A 17,942-nucleotide genomic window follows, 5' to 3' on the forward strand; every position below is an offset into this window, starting at 1 on the left:
GTCCAAGACTGCAGTGGGCATCACTTGAAACGCATCTCAGTAAAGGCATTTCTTAAGGAAACTGGTGAGAGTTTAGTCAAACAACTAGCTCCAAAATGCTCTGTTCTCAAGAGTGGATACTAAGGAGAAAATTTGGTGTTTCTAACCAAATTAGTTGCAGCTCCCTTCTGGATTCTACCCAGAAGAGCCAATCCCTTAGTTGACACTTATGCAGAAATATATATTAAATTCCCCACCAGTGTTCTTAAAAGGTTCTATTTTTTGGTGCATATTTGATCATCCTTATTGTAATCACCTCATTTCTGCTTTTAATTCAGACATAAATTCTGAGTATCAGGATATTGAATTTGGCTAGCTATGACCCTAGTCTTTATGTACACATTTAATTTAATTCAGTGCTACTCATTTGTGAATTTAGGATCAGGTCCGGAGTTCACATACACATTGGTATTAGTTTCCTTATGCAGTGCAGTTGTTCAGTGCAATTCTACATATATGTGAGAAGAATTCATGGTTTTAAACACATTCTCTTGGCTTGGGGCTCAGGTGGCTGTTGCTTCCATCTTTTAGAGTATAGTTAACATTAGCAGTCACCCTTATAATGATATGGCACACGCTGCCATGTCTATAGTGAATAGCGTTCAGAACAGTTAGTTAATCAAGGATATGGTTTAGTGTTATTATTATAATAACTGGGACTTAAAATGAGAACAATGATAAATTGTCTTTTAAAAATTACATTTATAAAGTGTTGAAAAGTTTTTTATGTATCAAATGTGAACTTGAAGCTAGTTTTAACACACTTTATTTAGAAACTGAATATATTTTAATGCTATTAAGGGAATACGTTCAACCTGTACTTACAGTACTGTCAACAGAAGATGTGATTAAATAAATTGAATGTTGAAGACTTTTGGCTTATAGTTAACACCAGGTAATTAAAAGGAAGCACTGCTCTGGGAGTGCACAATATATCAGCTGTAGTCTTTAGCTCATTAGCTGAGGTTTTGCATGTTTATGGAGCTAACTTGCAATTAAAAGTGTCTTTAGCGTATGTTTAACTGGGCCTTTTAGGTGTTTGGAATAAAGCATTACTGTTTAATTGAAATTGGTTTGTCATAATTATGTCTTAGTAATGCAAAAGATATTCTTTTCCCTGATGCCTGAAACAGGAGTTGTATTCAGTTTTGAGTAATCATGTGAGACGTATTAATACAAACAGGCCATTGATTTCTTAGGTCATTTCTGCAATGAGTTACCAAGGAACTGAAGATTCTAAGGAAGAGATTTAGTCTTCTTATGTGTATTCTCCTATTGTACTTCTCTTAATGTACTTTAAGCAGAAGTGTCTAAATTTTCGAAGTAGCACTGCCTCCAGTGGTGACTGCTATGCTCTAACAAACAGTATTTTTTGTTTATGATTCTTTTGGAGAAGTTAATATAAAAATGTGGGATGTTATCATACTTTCTATAACAATAGCCTTGCAAGAAGTAAAACTGGTAATGTTGCAGTTGGTCTCTAAGGTGCTACTGGACAATTTTTATTTGTTTATTTGGTAATATATGAACCTTCAAACCTGGCTGAAAGCTTTTTGTTTGCAGAAATCGGAATTTGTTATCTGAATATCATAACACTATACTCAGATATCCTTAAACATTTAAGGGTTTTTTAATTGTATGTTTTCCCCCCCTCATAGGAGTGTTGTTGTGGCACCAAAGAAGTCCGTGGCTGCCTCTACATCCACTATAAATTTGCCCACAAATGCTGTCAGTGTGGTTTCTTCTTTGGATTCTGCCCAAGCTCCAGAAGCAATGGGAGGTTCTCCTGGTAAGTAAGGAGAAATGGAGATGAATTGTGGAAATAAATGTGCTGTAGTTCTTATTTACGGTTCATTTGCTAAGTCCCTCATTCACCACCCCAGAAACCATGACGCTCAGATGCTTTAGATGAGGAACACCAAGCAGGTGGGTTACATAAGCCAATTTGGATGGCCACTTGGTCCATCTACCTGGAATTGTCTATTTGCAACACTTTTCCAGGGTCTCAGGTAAGGAACTCGGCATTGCTGCCTGGCAACGCTAGGGACTGAGCTAGAACAGTCTTCATGCAAAGCAGGTGCTTTACCACACATTGCTCACTTACGCAGCCACATCCTGAATGGCAGTGAAAATGCCACCTAGGGGGAACAGTTGCAGTTTCTCCAGTAACAAGTAGGTAAGGAAGGTATGGTGTCCCCAGAACATAAATGCCAGCTCACGAGGTGATGCCTGGGCTTCATGCAATGAATGTGTAAAACTGAACATTCCAAACTGGAAAATAGACTGGAAAGAGAAGCTGCTGAATTGCAACTTATCACCAAACTTTGAATTCCAAAATAGACTGGAAAGAGAAGCTGCTGAATTGCAACTTATCACCAAACTTAAAACCATGGAGAAACCTGGTCTGAACAAAGACCTTGGATTCTTATCTCATTATACATGACAAAGCCATTTTTCACCTTTTCACCCCTTGCTTTTTTCTGTAAGACCTATTGCAGTCGTTAAGAGTCGTCAACAGGCTCATCACAGCTATCTGCCAATCACCCATTCCCACCACCCTTCTGAGTAATACCCCTCCCCACCTTCTCACTATATAGAAGGGTCTGGAAACTTCTGTTTCAGTGTATCTGAAGAAGTGTGCATGCACACGAAAGCTCATACCAAGAACTGACTTAGTTGGTCTTTAAGGTGCTACTGGAAGGAATTTTTTTTGTTTTGACTATGGCAGACCAACACGGCTACCTATCTGTAACTATTCCAAACTGATAGTTTGGCAGTGGTGACCAAACTCGGCCCTCCAGCTGTTTTGGGACTACATTTCCCATCATCCCTGACCACTGGTCCTGTTAGCTAGAGATTGTCAGGTGTGCATGCAGGAGCCAGGCCCTGTGACCAATAGGACTTTGCAGGACTGGGGCCTTCCTATGCTTGTTCTGAAGAGGCGAGTTGCAGCCTCACAGGTGAAGCCAATTGGTAACTCACAGCACTTGGTGGCAAGAGCTGGGAAGGGATCTAAGGTCAGCATTTCCCTTCGGCTCTTTGCCACAGCAACACACTTCCTGTCTTGCTGCGTTTGGCTTCTTGCTTCCTGATCCTTGAACCTTGGCTTCTTGAGTCCCTGCTTCTTGATCCTCGGACCCTTGACTTCTTGACACCTTGCTTCCTGACCCTCAGACCCTTTGCTTCTTGACTCCCGGCTCTCTGACCCTCAGACTCTTGGCTCCTGACTTCTGGACCCCCATTCCTGCTCCCACCCCGCCATCTTGCCCCTGGTCCTGACGTCCCCTACCGGGACTTTGATCGCCCGTGAACCAGACCATGACAGAGATGATGGGAGTTGTAGTCCCAAACAGCTGGAGGGCCAAATTTGGCCAACAGTGGGTTAGGCCAGGCTTCCTCAACCTTGGCCCTCCAGATGTTTTGAGACTACAGTTCCCATCATCCCTGACCACTGGTTGTGCTAGCTAGGGATTGTGGGAGTTGTAGGCCAAAAACATCTGGAGGGCCAAGGTTGAGGAAGCCCGGTTTATGCTGAAGAGTAATGATTGTGCCCCATAGTGTTTCCTTAATGTTGCCCTGCTTGCTTGGAAGGTTTTTGGAGCAAAATAACGTTGTGCAGTTCTTGGTATAGAGAAAAGGATTTCTTTTTTAAAAGTAAATAATAATTTATCTTTAGTAGTTTAAATTTTTCTTTGTTTATTCCCTGTAGACTGGCCCAGAAAGTTTTCAGCAAGGAAGCCAAATCATTACTTAACTAGATACTCCTTTTAAAAAAGAAATCCTTTGTTTCTGATCCTTGCTGGACTTTGTTAGACAAGGGAGGCGGGGGCGGCTTTTTCTAGTAGCTGTGGCCTTGTCATTAAACTGCACATTAGGTATCACTTTTCTTTGCATATGTACATTCAAAGACATGCAAGCATTTTGGGAGCAGCACTTCCTTTTAAGGACAGTTTATTGCTAGAGACATTATTTGTTTAGACCCTTGGGGACCTTGAATAAACAATAAGCTTTCACTAGAAGGGTGCGAGACAGATGATCTATTTGCATTTTCTTTTATGTCCTTGCAAATGTCTGTAAAACTGTCAGTTTGAAGGAGCCAGTTTATCAGTGAAAGGATAAGAGAGATAAGTCACTTTGGTTCCACATGTTTGAAGTAGCTACCGCACTTACTTGCATGTGTGTTTTAGATGAAAACATGCTTCTGAAATGTCTCTTTTCCTCTAAATGCACAAAAGCTATCCCTTAAATGAAACCTGTAGTTGAAAACTACATTTAGTCCTTATCCAAAGAGCTTTAACATGAAATACTGCTTTGAAGTCTTCTGCAAAATAACATGTAACTGGTATTTTTGTTCTTTGCCCATTTTTGAATGATCTTGTTTGCTGAAAGAAATATGTTGCCTTGGATTACAGTTTTAAAAAGATTGAGATTATAGGCTTCATTAGAATATTTGTTGTTGTTTAAAAGTGCTTTTCGGGAAATTTCCCTGATGGACAACATTTTAAAGTATTTTCTTGCTATTAAATGTCAGAGAGACTGTCCAACAGTGACAAATTAAAAAAGCAAAATCACTAATCCACAATCATGACACACATGGATTTTCCATAAAAATCATTTGCTATGTTCCCCCTGCCCCCCCAGTTTGTGTAGCATTTCTTTGTATTCAGCTTAATTTGATGTAATCAACCTCTGTTTAAAGCAGATGGTTGTTTTCAATTGTTCTGGCTAGACCAGTGGTTCTCAAAGGGTGTGATGTTCCATACTGGTGTGGCAGGAAAGGGTGGCAATTGTGGCTGGAAGATTTAAGGACAATCAGTATTATATTTTGGGAATGATTCATGTTCCTATATAGCTGCATTGTTTTATACTTTCTGGATGCCCCATGATCATATTATAAAGTAGTTGTGTTCTATGTTATAAATCTAACACTTCTAGTTGTTGTTTCCTTTTGTTTCCCATTTCTTGTCATTAAAAATATTGGTGTGGCATGAGCAGATTTTTATTCTGAAAGTGTGGCTCAAAGAAAAAAAAGTTTGAAAACCACTGAGCTAGACAAACCAGTGCCACTGTTGAGATAACTGGTATAATTCAGTGATAATCATTTAAGATCACTGCCAAGATGCAGGCCTTGATTGGGGGCTTACTTTAGGGGTGAGACCATTGTGTGGACTCTCTTTCCCTTTCCCTTTCCTACAGATGAGTTTCACTGCTGCATTTATTCAGCTGATTCTAGCTGCATGGGAAATGTAACTTGAAGCAGCATGTGCCACAATAAAAAACTTAATTTTTGCTGGAAGTGTGCCAGGTTTTCTATCATAAACCTATTTGTTCAGCTAGTTAGAGTAACTAAAAGCCATATTGCTTATTCTGAGTGTCCAAAATCAAGGGCTGATATTTTAGATAGCTTAACATTATTTCTTTTAAATTTATAGTTATATCCTGATGGGTCAGGATTGTTAACAACGAAAAAACCCGAAACCCAATAAAACATATTTTTGGACTTACTGGTTTGCCTTCTGAAATGTGTGGTAATATCTATATTTGGCAAATTAAAAAACATTTTAAATGCTACTGTTGAAATTTTCAGTCGTTTACTAGCATTCTAGCAATATTATATGCTGACTATTTCAGATTGGTATTTTTGCACAAATGTTAGAATACACATAACTATTAGTACCACCTCTGACATGGTCACAAGCAGATTAGAAAGTTTTGAATTGTCTTAGATTAACTACAGTTTAGTGTGTTAAAAAAGGTAAAGGAACCCTGACAGTTAAGTCCAGTCGCGAACGACTCTGGGGTTGTGGCGCACATCTCGCTTTACTGGCTGAGGGAGCCGACGTTTGTCCATAGACAGTTTTTCTGGGTCATGTGGCCAGCATGACTAAGCCGCTTTTGGCAAAACCAGAGCAGCGCATGGAAATGCCATTTACCTTCCCGCTGGAGCGGTACCTATTTATCTACTTGCACTTTGACGTGCTTTCGAACCGCTAGGTTGGCAGGAGCTGGGACCGAGCAACGGGAGCTCACCCCATTGTGGGGATTCGAACCGCCGACCTTCTGATCGGCAAGCCCAAGACTCAGTGGTTTAGACCACAGCACCACCCGCGTCCCTAAACTGTGATTAATCTTAAGTATGGTTAGTGAAAGCAAGCCAGCTTCAGAAACTATGGTTTAAAGTTGGCTTATTTCCACTAAGCATAGTTAACATTAGTCATAGTTAGCCAGGTTTGGATGGCATGAGAAACTGTGATTAATTAAAAACAGAAGGAAAGTCTTCCAATCTCCTGATGGCCATGCCAGAAGGCGGTAGGGAGTGTCTGAGTCAGTGGCTCAAATAGATGTATTAGGTGATATTCAACTACGTTTTACTTAGAGTAGTGAAATCACTGGACTTCACTTAGTCATATTAATTAATTTCAGTGTTTCTGAGTAAAACTTAGTTGACTATTACCCATTGTTTTATTGCTAAACTGCATGTTAGCATTGTGTCAAAGTCAGCCTACCATGTTGCCATCTACCGCAAGCAGAAAATGAGCACAACTTTCTACTTAGACTGATTCAGATAAGGGTCTGGAAGCCTTGTGAGGAACAATTGAGAGAGTAGGGTATGTTTAGCCTGGAGAAAGAGAAGACTTGAGTAATGGTATGAAAGCCATCTTCAAATATCTGAAGGGCTGTCCCATAGAAGATGGAGCAAGCTTGTTTTCTCCTGCTCCAGAGGGTAGGACCCGAATCAATGGATTCAAATTACAATAAAGGAGATTCTGACTAAACGTTAGGAATAACTTTCTGATGTTAAGAGCTGTTTAACAGTGGGATGGACTCCCTCGGAAGGTGGTGGACTCTCCATCATTGAAGGTTTTCAAGCAGAGGTTGGATGGCCATCTGTCATGTCATGGGTGCTTAAGCTAAGATTCCTGCATTGCAGAAGGTTAGATTAGATGACACTTGGTGGCCCCTTCCAACTCTACAACAATACGATTGATTGCACCTCTTTTTATGGATTCTTCACCTATAGATTCCCCACCTATTCACTGCCATTTACTGTGACTGGCATTCTTCTACTCATTAGGAAACATGGCAGCAAAAACTGGGGCAACGTTATCCACTGACAGCAGAACAAAATCATGGACAGAGTCTCAAATAATAATTAGAAACACATCTCAAGCTTTGTGTTATCCATCCATCGTATGTTGGAGAAATAGAGGCATCCTATTTTGATAGTTCAGGCCACTATGGAATTGGTCTGTTCCCACCCGCGCCCCAATATTTGAAGCTTTAGCAAGGTTTCATTCTGCTACATGCTTCAGCCCCTCCAATTACTATTTGATACCTGCCAATTATGTTTCTGAGGAGCAAACAATTTTTAAAGAATTGGAACAACTTATTCTTATTGGAAGGGACGCGGGTGGCGCTGTGGGTTAAAGCCTCAGCACCTAGGACTTGCCGATCGAAAGGTTGGCGGTTCGAATCCCCGCGGCGGGGTGCGCTCCCGTTGCTCGGTCCCAGCGCCTGCCAACCTAGCAGTTCGAAAGCACCCCGGGTGCAAGTAGATAAATAGGGACTGCTTACTAGCGGGAAGGTAAATGGCGTTCCGTGTGCTGCGCTGGCTTGCCAGATGCAGCTTGTCACGCTGGCCACGTGACCCGGAAGTGTCTGCGGACAGCGCTGGCCCCCCGGCCTCTTGAGTGAGATGGGCGCACAACCCTAGAGTCTGGCAAGACTGGCCCGTATGGGCAGGGGTACCTTTACCTTTACCTTTATTCTTATTGGAACAACTTATTCTTATTGGAACAACTTTATCTTACTCACTTTGAACAAAAATACTAGTAGGGTTTTTTTGAGGTTATTTCCTAGCCCTGCTACATAGAGGCAAGTTTAAACTGATAGCAGTTCATACTTTTTGTCGAAGTTAGCTACCCAAGGTGGTTAGGAATACTTTCTCTTTGGAAGAAAATAGATTCTTTGCCTAATAGTGCTTACTCGTAAATTTTGCCTGGGGTTAGCAAGCTCTAAACAAATAGGATCCCCAAAGCATTTCAAGGTTAGAGGAAAGAAAAAGAAGGGGGACTTCTTTCTTCCTCCTCTCCATCTCTCAAAAGTGCAACTAGCATGATAAACTGTTAAGACTCTATACATCGTTACTTTTTCATATATCGGTCCAAGGTACAGAAAAGGTGTCAGGACTATCTCACAGTTGGAGAACCACCGAACAATGGTATTCCAGGTCTATATGAAGAATTAAGCTATGTTGTCCACACTCTGTGTTTGTGTGTGTATAATTGTATTGTGTGCTGTGTGCCTTCCCTACATGTGCCCACTCAGCCTCTTCGATTGGCACAACTACAGGTGCCATATAATACCTGTTCTGCATTTGTAAGAACTTGATTGTTTACTGTGGCAGCGCCTGCATTTTGGAACTACCTGCTTATTGAGATCAAGCAGGTGCCTTCACTGTACTCTTTTTAGCACCTACTGAAAACATTCCTGTTTAGACAAGCCTACCCAGGTGCTTAGAAAAGTTGAGGTCATTTTAATCAGTTTTAGTGTTTTAACTTTTGTATATTTTAAAGTAGGGTTGTAATTTTCTATCGATTGTACTGTTTTTATCTTTTATAAACTGTTTTGAGGTTTTCTTTTGTTTTTACAATCACTCAGTGTATAAATGTTATGAAAACAATCGATCTGTCAGTCAACAGTCTCTGACCTGAAGGAAGAGATGTTGGCATGGATGCTTCTGTTGGAAAGTCCTGCAAGCTATTAGTGGGGAAAAATTATCTCAGATTTTAATGTTATTATTGATTAAATTTGTATACCACCCTTCATCTGTAGATCTCAAGGTGGTTCTCAACATAAAATTACAATGTTTGTGTGTGTGTGGTGTGTATCTCACATAATGAAGCTAAGAACAATAGCAAACCATTATTCCCCCCTCCCACAGCATCTGGCATCCTTATTTTAGCCTTTTGTTGTGTCCAAAAAGTCAGTGACCTGACTTTCCCTGATGAAATTGTCCCGTGCATTGTATCACCCTTCTTTCCCAACCCACTCCTGTCCCCAAGTTAAACTATTTTTCAAAAGATATATGTTCAAAGATATATTCAAAAGATATATGTGATGGAGGACATATTTCTGAAGCACCACCACTGAAGGCTGAGTGCCTAGAGATGGCTGCATATGGAATGCTAAAGAGGTACTAGTGTCATGGCAGGTGGTAGGGTATGCAACAGCAACATGTTTGCAAGTGTTATCCAGGATGTCTTCATATTTATTGCTGACCTTGTTTCAGTGGTTTGGAATTTATAGTGGTTCAGGCACACTTCTGGCAACAAGGAGGACTGCTAGTTGATTTGCGGTGGACAATGTAACAGAAGGGTACTGCAAACTTGTTTTTTTTTAAAAAAAAAAAGCCTATACCCCACTTTGTGAAAATGCTAGGCCTCTGATGCACAAGGAACTTTGTTAAGCAGCATCTTTGCAACAAATGTTGCAAAGCTAGAGAGGGAGCTGTGTACATCATATAAAAATGCGAGAATTAATACAGGTAATATCAAGCCCACATGTGCATTTGGGGGCATTCATTGCATGGAATTAGGGTGTGTGACCTGTCTGCTTCCTGTGCAGATACAGACAGGTCATAGCTTAACCCTGTCAAGGAAGTTGATCCCAACAACCAGATCCTTATCTCCCCTACTTCCCATTTGGACTGGTGGGTGGGACCACTCACCTGACATTACAAGGTCAGATGATGTGGTGCTTTGAATCTGATTGTTGGGACTTCAAAGCACCACAGGGTTATTCATAAGGGGCTTGCAAAGACTGCTGTTCTCAGAAGCACTGTACATGATTCATCTGAAGCACAATCATCAGCTAATAGGCATTTCAGAAGCTCCTTTTGGTCCTTTTACCCTTCCTACATCATATGTCACTTGGCAGGTAGGCATGGCTTGGCCATAATTGCCTGGTTTTCCACTGATGATGTACATTTCAGTCACTGGTACCTTGAGCTAAAAGGTTCTTGGATAATAGAACTAATGAAGATCTCTGCTTAAGGCTGTGGAGAGCTGTTACCACAGAGTATTGTCTCAGTAAACAGCTCTGAATTAGATGGACCCATGGTCTGAATCCATTTAAGGAAGCTTCATATGCTAATATGCTATCTAAGCTCTATTAAAATCTTCTGCAGGCAGTGGATCGTCAAATTCAAGATTACCATCTGTTCCTACAGTTTCTTCTGTGCCTGAGGATTCTGCTTCAAACATGAGGTATTTTTTAAATAACTTTTAACTTTCTTGAACCGGGGTGTATCACTTTCCTATTTATTTAAGTAATTATGGGACTCACTCTTCACTTCGGAGTGGATTGTGCTCTTTCATTTGAGGTCAATAGGAAGTTTTAGATTTCTATCACTACTACTGTAACTTAAAAAGAAATAAAGCACAGTGGTGTTTAGCAACTGGTTTGGGAACTCCTGTTGATGCATTTTGTACTTTTGTGAACATATATTCATATTCTTGCAGCATTTTAGCTTCCTGGGGTCCCCCTCTTCAACCTTGTCAATCTCTTAGCATTACAGAAAGGCTTGAGCATGCTTTGGAAAAGGCTGCCCCACTTCTGAGAGAGATATTTGTGGATTTTGCTCCTTTCCTGTCACGTACTCTTTTGGGTAGCCATGGGCAAGAGCTACTGATAGAAGGTACAAGTAAGTTCCCCCCTTTAATTCCTTATCAGGTTAAATACTTTAATACTTAAAAATGCAAAAAAGATGAAGTTTTAATGTTACTTTTTATGTAATAGAATTCTTTAAGCAATACCCAAATCACACTAGAATTTTCCTATTAACTTGCTTCTATGATATTCTATTATCTAAATTTTAGGATTATTTTTCATCTACTATGGGTAGGCTCCCCAAAGGTTCATAAGGAGATATATACATATTGGAGTTGTCATGTTTTTTCTTGTTCATGTTGCAGACCTTCATGCTACATCAAATACTAAAAAGGACAGTCTCCAAGAATTAGCCTTTTTGTAAGGTGTAAGGGCCTGCATTAAGAAAGCGGGTGCTGAGAACTCCAGTGTACATGTACAACTATCTGTCTCCCAGTCTTTCTTCCTCCCCAGGAACTTAAATGCCCTGGTTCTATCTGATAAGCTGTTCCTTCCATCCACTTCTCCTTCTCTAATGCTCTTTTTAAATTGGTTCTTCTCATGGCCAATCCTCTCTGTCTTTCTTGTTCTCCTTCTCTGCCATTACTCCATTAAGTCAAAGATATAGCCTATTGTAGCTGTATTGGCTTCATGTTACAGCCATTCTAGACTCAGAACTTCACCAGTTTTGTTGAACAGCCTGGTTCTCAGTGTTTCAGGTTGAGATACCCTTGCCATCATTCTAGGTGTCTTTGTCACTGATGGGGAACATCTGACCCTCCAGATACTCTTGAGCTTATAACTTCTATCATCATGCTGGCTAGACTGATGGGAATTGGAGTTCAACAACATCTGGACGGCAACAGGTTCCCCATCCCTGCTATAAGTTGTAGGAGTAGGAATCAGAACAGTATTGGGTGGCATTAGCCTTTAAAAAAAGGGGGGCTATCATTTTTCAGCAGCCATTCATAGGCAAAGTTTAGCAAGAATTCAAGTTCACTGGTAGACTAGAATTTTTGTTGAACTTTTGCCTTTGACTGAAGCATCTTATCTTTATCAATGCCATAAATAAGATATAAGATTAGATTAAACCAGTTCTTCTATTCCTTTGTGACTATTGAATAGCTTAGTGCCTTTTAAAGAGCAAAGTTCCTTCTTGCATATGATGGCATGGGTTCTGTTCTGATTTTAAAGGGGGTGGGGAAAATGTATTTAGCATTGCTTGTCCAGCAAAAAGTCTGTATGATCTAGATGCGCTGTCAGTTTCAAAGGTTGAAGCAGCCAAGTGTATCAAGTTGATCAATGTAAGGTACTGTATAGTTTTAATATCAAAGAGGCTGAGAGCAGGTTCTCTTCAGTATTTTGCAGACTGAATGAATAAGAAAAACTTTGTGCAAAAAAAGTTCAAGAGAAGCAATTTGTAGAGTAGAAAAACATGAGAAGGAAAGGCAGTTTCTAGAGAAACAGGAGAGCAGGAAACACACAGTTCCCTTGAACATCTGAGACTGATTTGCACAGAGAAACTTGCCTTATAACAAAGCAGGCAGATGGTGGTCTTTTGCTGGGCAGAATTAAGATAGAGTATTAGGAGGCAGAAATGATTTGTGAACTAGACAATTTGGTTTAAAGGGCTTGTTCTTCTCTCCTGGATTGATTCTTAGCATACAATCATTCACAGTGCTGATTTTCCCCTTTGCCCGTTTCAATGCCCATTTTTCATTTAGGTGTCTAGTTTCTGTGATTCTTCCAGTAACTTCTACCATGCCTCCAAATTAGAGCACATAACAACTTCCATGGGGGTAAAGTGAGTGGCACTAGATACTAAGATGTGTTCGTAGGCACAGATGTGGCACTCTCTTGTTGGAGAGGAGAACACTTCAAGGCAATTGGAAGTCCATTAGATCATAGAAATAAAAATGTGGTTTCTCAGTACTGGCATATTTCACTGTGATGCATGTAACACACTTCTGTTTGAAGCTAGAAAATATGGTAACAAAATAAAATTATGAAGGATTATGATTCCATCATAATTGGTTTCTTTCAACCATTTCACAGAACATGCAGTTATTATTTAACTAAGAATAGTAGAGCAATGTGCAATAAAAACTGGCACAGGCCATTTTGAAGAAGCTTTCTTTACTAAGGCCTGTTCAATGCAGAATGTTAATTGGTTTGCCCATTTTAAAAGAAGTCTTAAAACGCTTTCCTGTGTTGTAAAATTCCTGCAACAAGATTTTGTACATATGAAGTATGCTTTCACCTATTAGTAAGCCATGGTTCTTGGCTTAATAAACCATACTGTGTACATGCTGGTGCATGCGGCCTGATCACTCCGACTTTACTTCTCCCTTGGCATGAGCAATAAACAAATATGGAAGGGAACAGCTAAGCATTCATCTGAACCTGGGATCGTGCCTTGCTCTGTCCTAACAATTGACAGCCAGTAAGCCAACAACAAATCATGGTTTAAACCTGTTTAGCAGTTGTGGTTTCTTAGGGCACACAAACCATGATCCCAGGTTTAGATATAACACTAAGCTTTGCTTACCTACTCACACCAGGGGAAGGGAAAAGTACTAGTGGTCATGCTGCATGTACCAGCATGTAGCTCATGCAGTTTAGTTTAGGCCCTTGGCTTACTGTTATGTTTGAATGTGGCTGTTGTGGGTATTTCCAGAACCAACGTTTGGTTCTTGAATAAATTTCAGCAACTGTTTCGAATACTAGTAGTTAAATTTTACAGCAATCGTTTTTTTTGAAAAGGTTTGTGTATTTCAATGTGTGATGGTGAAACAGATGTGCAGACTATATTATATTGCATTGTGAGTGGCGAGTTTCTGGTCTTATGTTTTTAGGTATGGTGCTTACAGTGGGAGCTACATTGTTGTGACATCTTGTTTAGAAGAATATGAGTAAAAAGGTGCCTTACAGCTTTAGCTCTATTGACTTTATATTTTTCTAACCCACTAAATGCTGAATATTGCTGACTTAGTTAGTTTTTCTAGTTTTAATAATAATTGATCCGAAAGGAGCAAAACCAAAACAAAACAGTTCTCAACATGTTGAAGCACAGGTTAATGACTAGAAACTCTACCATCTTAGGCTGTGATAACACCTTTTCACATTATACTAGGAAACTAGTATGAAGTGTGAATTGCTAATAATAACCAAATTAGTTTATAAACTAATCACAAATGTATAGGTACTGCTTGCACTCCCCTCCCCCCCTAAGGTTTAGGTGAGGGTCAAGGGTCAAAGTACTAATAAGAGTGTTTGGGATGTCTGCTGCCATGAAACAAAATGGAAACTTGATTGATAGCTGGAGGGCTGAAGGGAGAGAGCTCAATGGAGAAAGCAAAGGTCATAGAGCCATTTCCCTTCTCTGCATATATAATGATCAACCCACTCCAAGGTGAAGAAATGTAAGTACTATAAATCAATATACCATATGCTATGTATGCGTTTATTAACTTGGAACACAAATATTTATGTAATCTCAGCTAAATAGCTCCAAGGCATCATTTTATATCAAAATACTGCATGGCAGTGATTAAAACTGGTGCCTGCTTTTAGCATGTTTTATACTGATATATTAGGATTGAATGCTAAAACAAATTGAAGCTGTAAGATTTCTCCGTTTGTTAATATAAACCATACTGACAATACAGAGAGAATACTAACAAAATAGACTCTTGGGTAGGATTTCCAGGAGGTACTAAATATGAATTGCAACATAAACCCAAGTAGATCACTATATATCTTTTCTATTTTCTTTTTCTTTAGGTTTGGTGTGCATGAAATCTAGTAGTTCTGTTGTGGAGCTGGTCATGCTACTTTGTTCTCAGGTGGGTTACAATTGATTTGAGAGTGAGTTGCTGCTAAAAAAAAAATCCTTTACAATTGCAATTATGATTTGGAGCAGTAGTCTTTGACCTTTCTGGATTCACCTTTAACCCTAGCCTACATCATGAGGCCCTACTTTTAATTTTTTTCCATATATAACTGTCCTTTATCTCTCTCTCTCTCTCCTTGCCCCCCCCCCCACAATATTTTCCCTTCCCTTTTGCCTTCTTTTAAGAAAAAGGTCCAAAATACATAGTGGTCCAAAAAGCATCCTTATTAGACTGAGGTATGACCCACCAACTGAAGATGAATGCTTTACAGGAACTAGTTTATCTCATGTGATCAGTTGGATAATGTCCTAAAATTTTGGTTTCCTTAACCTTTTCCAGTATTTTAATAATGGTCCATACATTGGATTAAGTAACTTTATATTTAAGCAGGTAAATCTGTGAAATGGATTCAATATAATTGTATTTCAGATATATTGTAAGAAAAGGTTTTGCCTTTTTGTGTTTGTAAAAAAACTCTAAAATATATAGTGCTCCTTGTTGATCACTTTTTATTAGCTTGAGGGAAAAACTCAACCACAGTTGCCATCTATTTGAATTTTCTGATCTGTGAAACACAGTATGTCTGCTGCTCTGAAAAGCAGTGTTACACTTCACTTTGATTAACAGAAAATCTAATCTGAAAAATTAGAGTTGTCAACAAATAATAGTATGTAGTAGATCAAATAGCACTTTACTCATCTCCTAGTTTTCTCCATTGTAATTATATATGAGGTTTCTATCGAGCTTTTCTTTTTGGCATTTTAAAAATGATACCTTCCTGGTAGTAAATTCCCCTACTTAAAACTTTAAAATAGCCTTTTTTAATGGGAAGGTTATTGGTCTAGAGGTCAAGGGTTTTGACCCATTTCAAAACCTTTGACCTTCATTTAAAGCCCTTATGGTTTACTTGCCTGACGAATAAGGATAATGTAAAATTAATGTTTTTTTTACATCGATTTATTCGTTTTAGTGCTTATATTGCCAAATGTATTTAGACTGTGCTGATGGACATTTCATGAATACAAATGAAAGAATCATAGAAGGTGTGAAAAATCAATAACCTGCATTGACAATAAAGTGCAATAAAAACAATTACTTCTGGAGATTACACCTAATGGATTTTTGCAATGAACTAGTGAAGAGCCAGTTATGTTTCTAGTTGCCTTATTATTCAGTGATGTAGTCAGAACCATGTTGACAGGATTGCTTCTTCTTTCTCATCCTCCTCTTCTTCTTCCTCCTCCTCCTCCTCCTCCTCCTCCTCTTCTTGGAATGCATATAAGCTTGCAAAAATCTCCTTACTGTATACTGGAAATAATAGCAAAGTTTCAGTTATGTCCCCTTTGTTTGTTGGCTCAAAAAAGCAAAACAAAGTGTACCTTGAGAACTGCTGTGTGTCTCCACACTGGATAGTGTTGGTACTGATGCAATCTAAAATGGAATAAATGACATGCTCTAATGTGCCTATTTGTCATACATGTCACAGTGCTGTTTTAATGGTAATCTAATGTTAGAATACGGCAATGGGTTAGTTGAGTTGGTAGCAGTGAAACATAAGGTTTTATATGAAATGCTTGAAACAAACCAATATAGCAAACCAAACCCATAACATCCTTTCATACCAAAGAGTAGCTAAAATATTTCGTTGACTGTGCAAAAGTGGTGTAAGAAATCAAATTAGCTCCAGATGTATACAGATTTGATCTGGGGTGATAATTACATTTTTCACTCTGAATTTTCCTAATTCAGAGAGGTCAGTATGGCAATCACAGAAGTGATTTATTTTCTTAAGAGGTAAACTGTCTGTTGCTACATGAAAGCTTGAGAGATATGAAATTGAATTTCAGCTCGACATTTTACAGATACTGGAAGGAGATGGGGTTGAGTTTGATTGATTTTTTTTCTTTTTGTGGGACAAGGGAGGGGGGAAGTGAAGCGACCCTCTTGCTAAAAGTTTAATTAATTTTTTAAGAAGAGATGGAGAGGAAGGAGTGCCAAAGATCGAAAGATCAGGTCAAAAACTAGTTTTTAATCATATAAATAATACAAAGTAGTTACAAATAAGCATCTGCAAGCATGATTTAAAACTTTACAAATTTGTTGGACATGATGCTAAATTAGATCTCTGCTTTGATTAATACTTTTATGATATGTACCTAATATTAATCAGTAATTCTCTCAAAATATTATTTACTCATACCTATTAGTCTTGCTTTAGTGTTAGGCTTTGTCTGACACATGATTTGCCAAATACCTGTGGTTTGAGAAAAAATTGTTCATTATTTTGACAAGGATTTTGCTGCCATATGTTTGACCAGTATCTTTGGAGTGTCTTAGCTTTCCCGCCTCCCCGGGAGAGCAAAATTTCAAGTTGTTTAACATAGTATTGCTTTTCTCTGCCTAACAATCCAGCTGAATGTACAAAAATAACCCAACACCCTAAAGCAGTTTTTAAAGTGACATTCAGTTCTGACACTGAATACTTACCTTCCTATCTAACTATTGCAACATAAGGAATTCTGCATTTAATATTAACAGAAAAGTGTTCCTGCTTATTTGACATTAATATCATTTTTGAAGGACTCAGCGTTGCATTCAAGGCCACTTTATAAAAGCATTGTGTTGCTCATCCTAATTCAGTCTGACATACATTCCAATAACACTACCTCCCCTCCAGAGTTTAAAGCTAAATTTATGGCTGAGCATTGTGAAGTGCATCATTTAAAAATGGTTTCAACCCAAAACATCTAATAAATAAATAATGTGTATGGCTACTCAGTAGTAGACTTTCCAGACTAGAAATCATTCCATCGGATACTCAACAGTCCACTATCGTAGAGGGCTGTCAGATAAATCTTATAGTAGCTGCATTTATGTCCTGTAAATCACATGTTATTGTCTGAGCCTTCTGCCAGGTCATCTATTCTTTTCCCATTTATCAGAAATGCATATAGTACATTGAAACTAGAAAATACCATCTAGTCTGGGCCCAGCTTCCTGCCCAAGTAATTAAAACAGCCAAAAGAATGAAATCCTCGGCATCATGTTACTTTTAAATGAATCATGTCCTTAATGTATGTAGATCTACTTCTTTGCTACTGTAGTACACCATTCTTATATAAAGGTATTGTTAGATTCTATTTGGAGTAAAAACACTGCTGATTTCTGTAGGGTTGCACATACAGATTCAAGTGCATGTAAGTGAACATTCCCATGTGCACAATGATTTATTTATCAGATCTATTAACTGAGCTATTTCTCTGAATTAATTGTACTGAAGCTTATTAAAATTCAGTCTTTTAAAATACTCTGCTCTAAAATATTTGTGTTCGATGTTGCACAACTATTTGTATTTTAAAC

At 38.8% G+C, this 17,942-nt stretch overlaps 1 protein-coding gene across 4 annotated transcripts in view; it reads left to right on the top strand.

Annotated features, from left to right (window-relative positions):
• Window positions 1-17,942, top strand: part of LRBA (LPS responsive beige-like anchor protein) — a 356,696-nt gene that overhangs the window by 93,006 nt on the left and 245,748 nt on the right. For 2 of the 4 annotated variants that reach the window (XM_083755165.1, XM_083755167.1), the window contains exons 31-34: window positions 1,698-1,828; window positions 10,229-10,307; window positions 10,611-10,744; window positions 14,473-14,534. In XM_083755165.1, coding sequence (XP_083611291.1) covers window positions 1,698-1,828; window positions 10,229-10,307; window positions 10,611-10,744; window positions 14,473-14,534 — 406 coding nt within the window. The remainder of the gene's footprint in view (window positions 1-1,697; window positions 1,829-10,228; window positions 10,308-10,610; window positions 10,745-14,472; window positions 14,535-17,942) is intronic. The other 2 variants (XM_083755166.1, XM_083755168.1) reach the window with 1 other exon arrangement.

This window comes from Podarcis gaigeae (assembly GCF_964106915.1).
Source record: "Podarcis gaigeae genome assembly, chromosome: 9".
NCBI lineage: Eukaryota > Metazoa > Chordata > Lepidosauria > Squamata > Lacertidae > Podarcis > Podarcis gaigeae.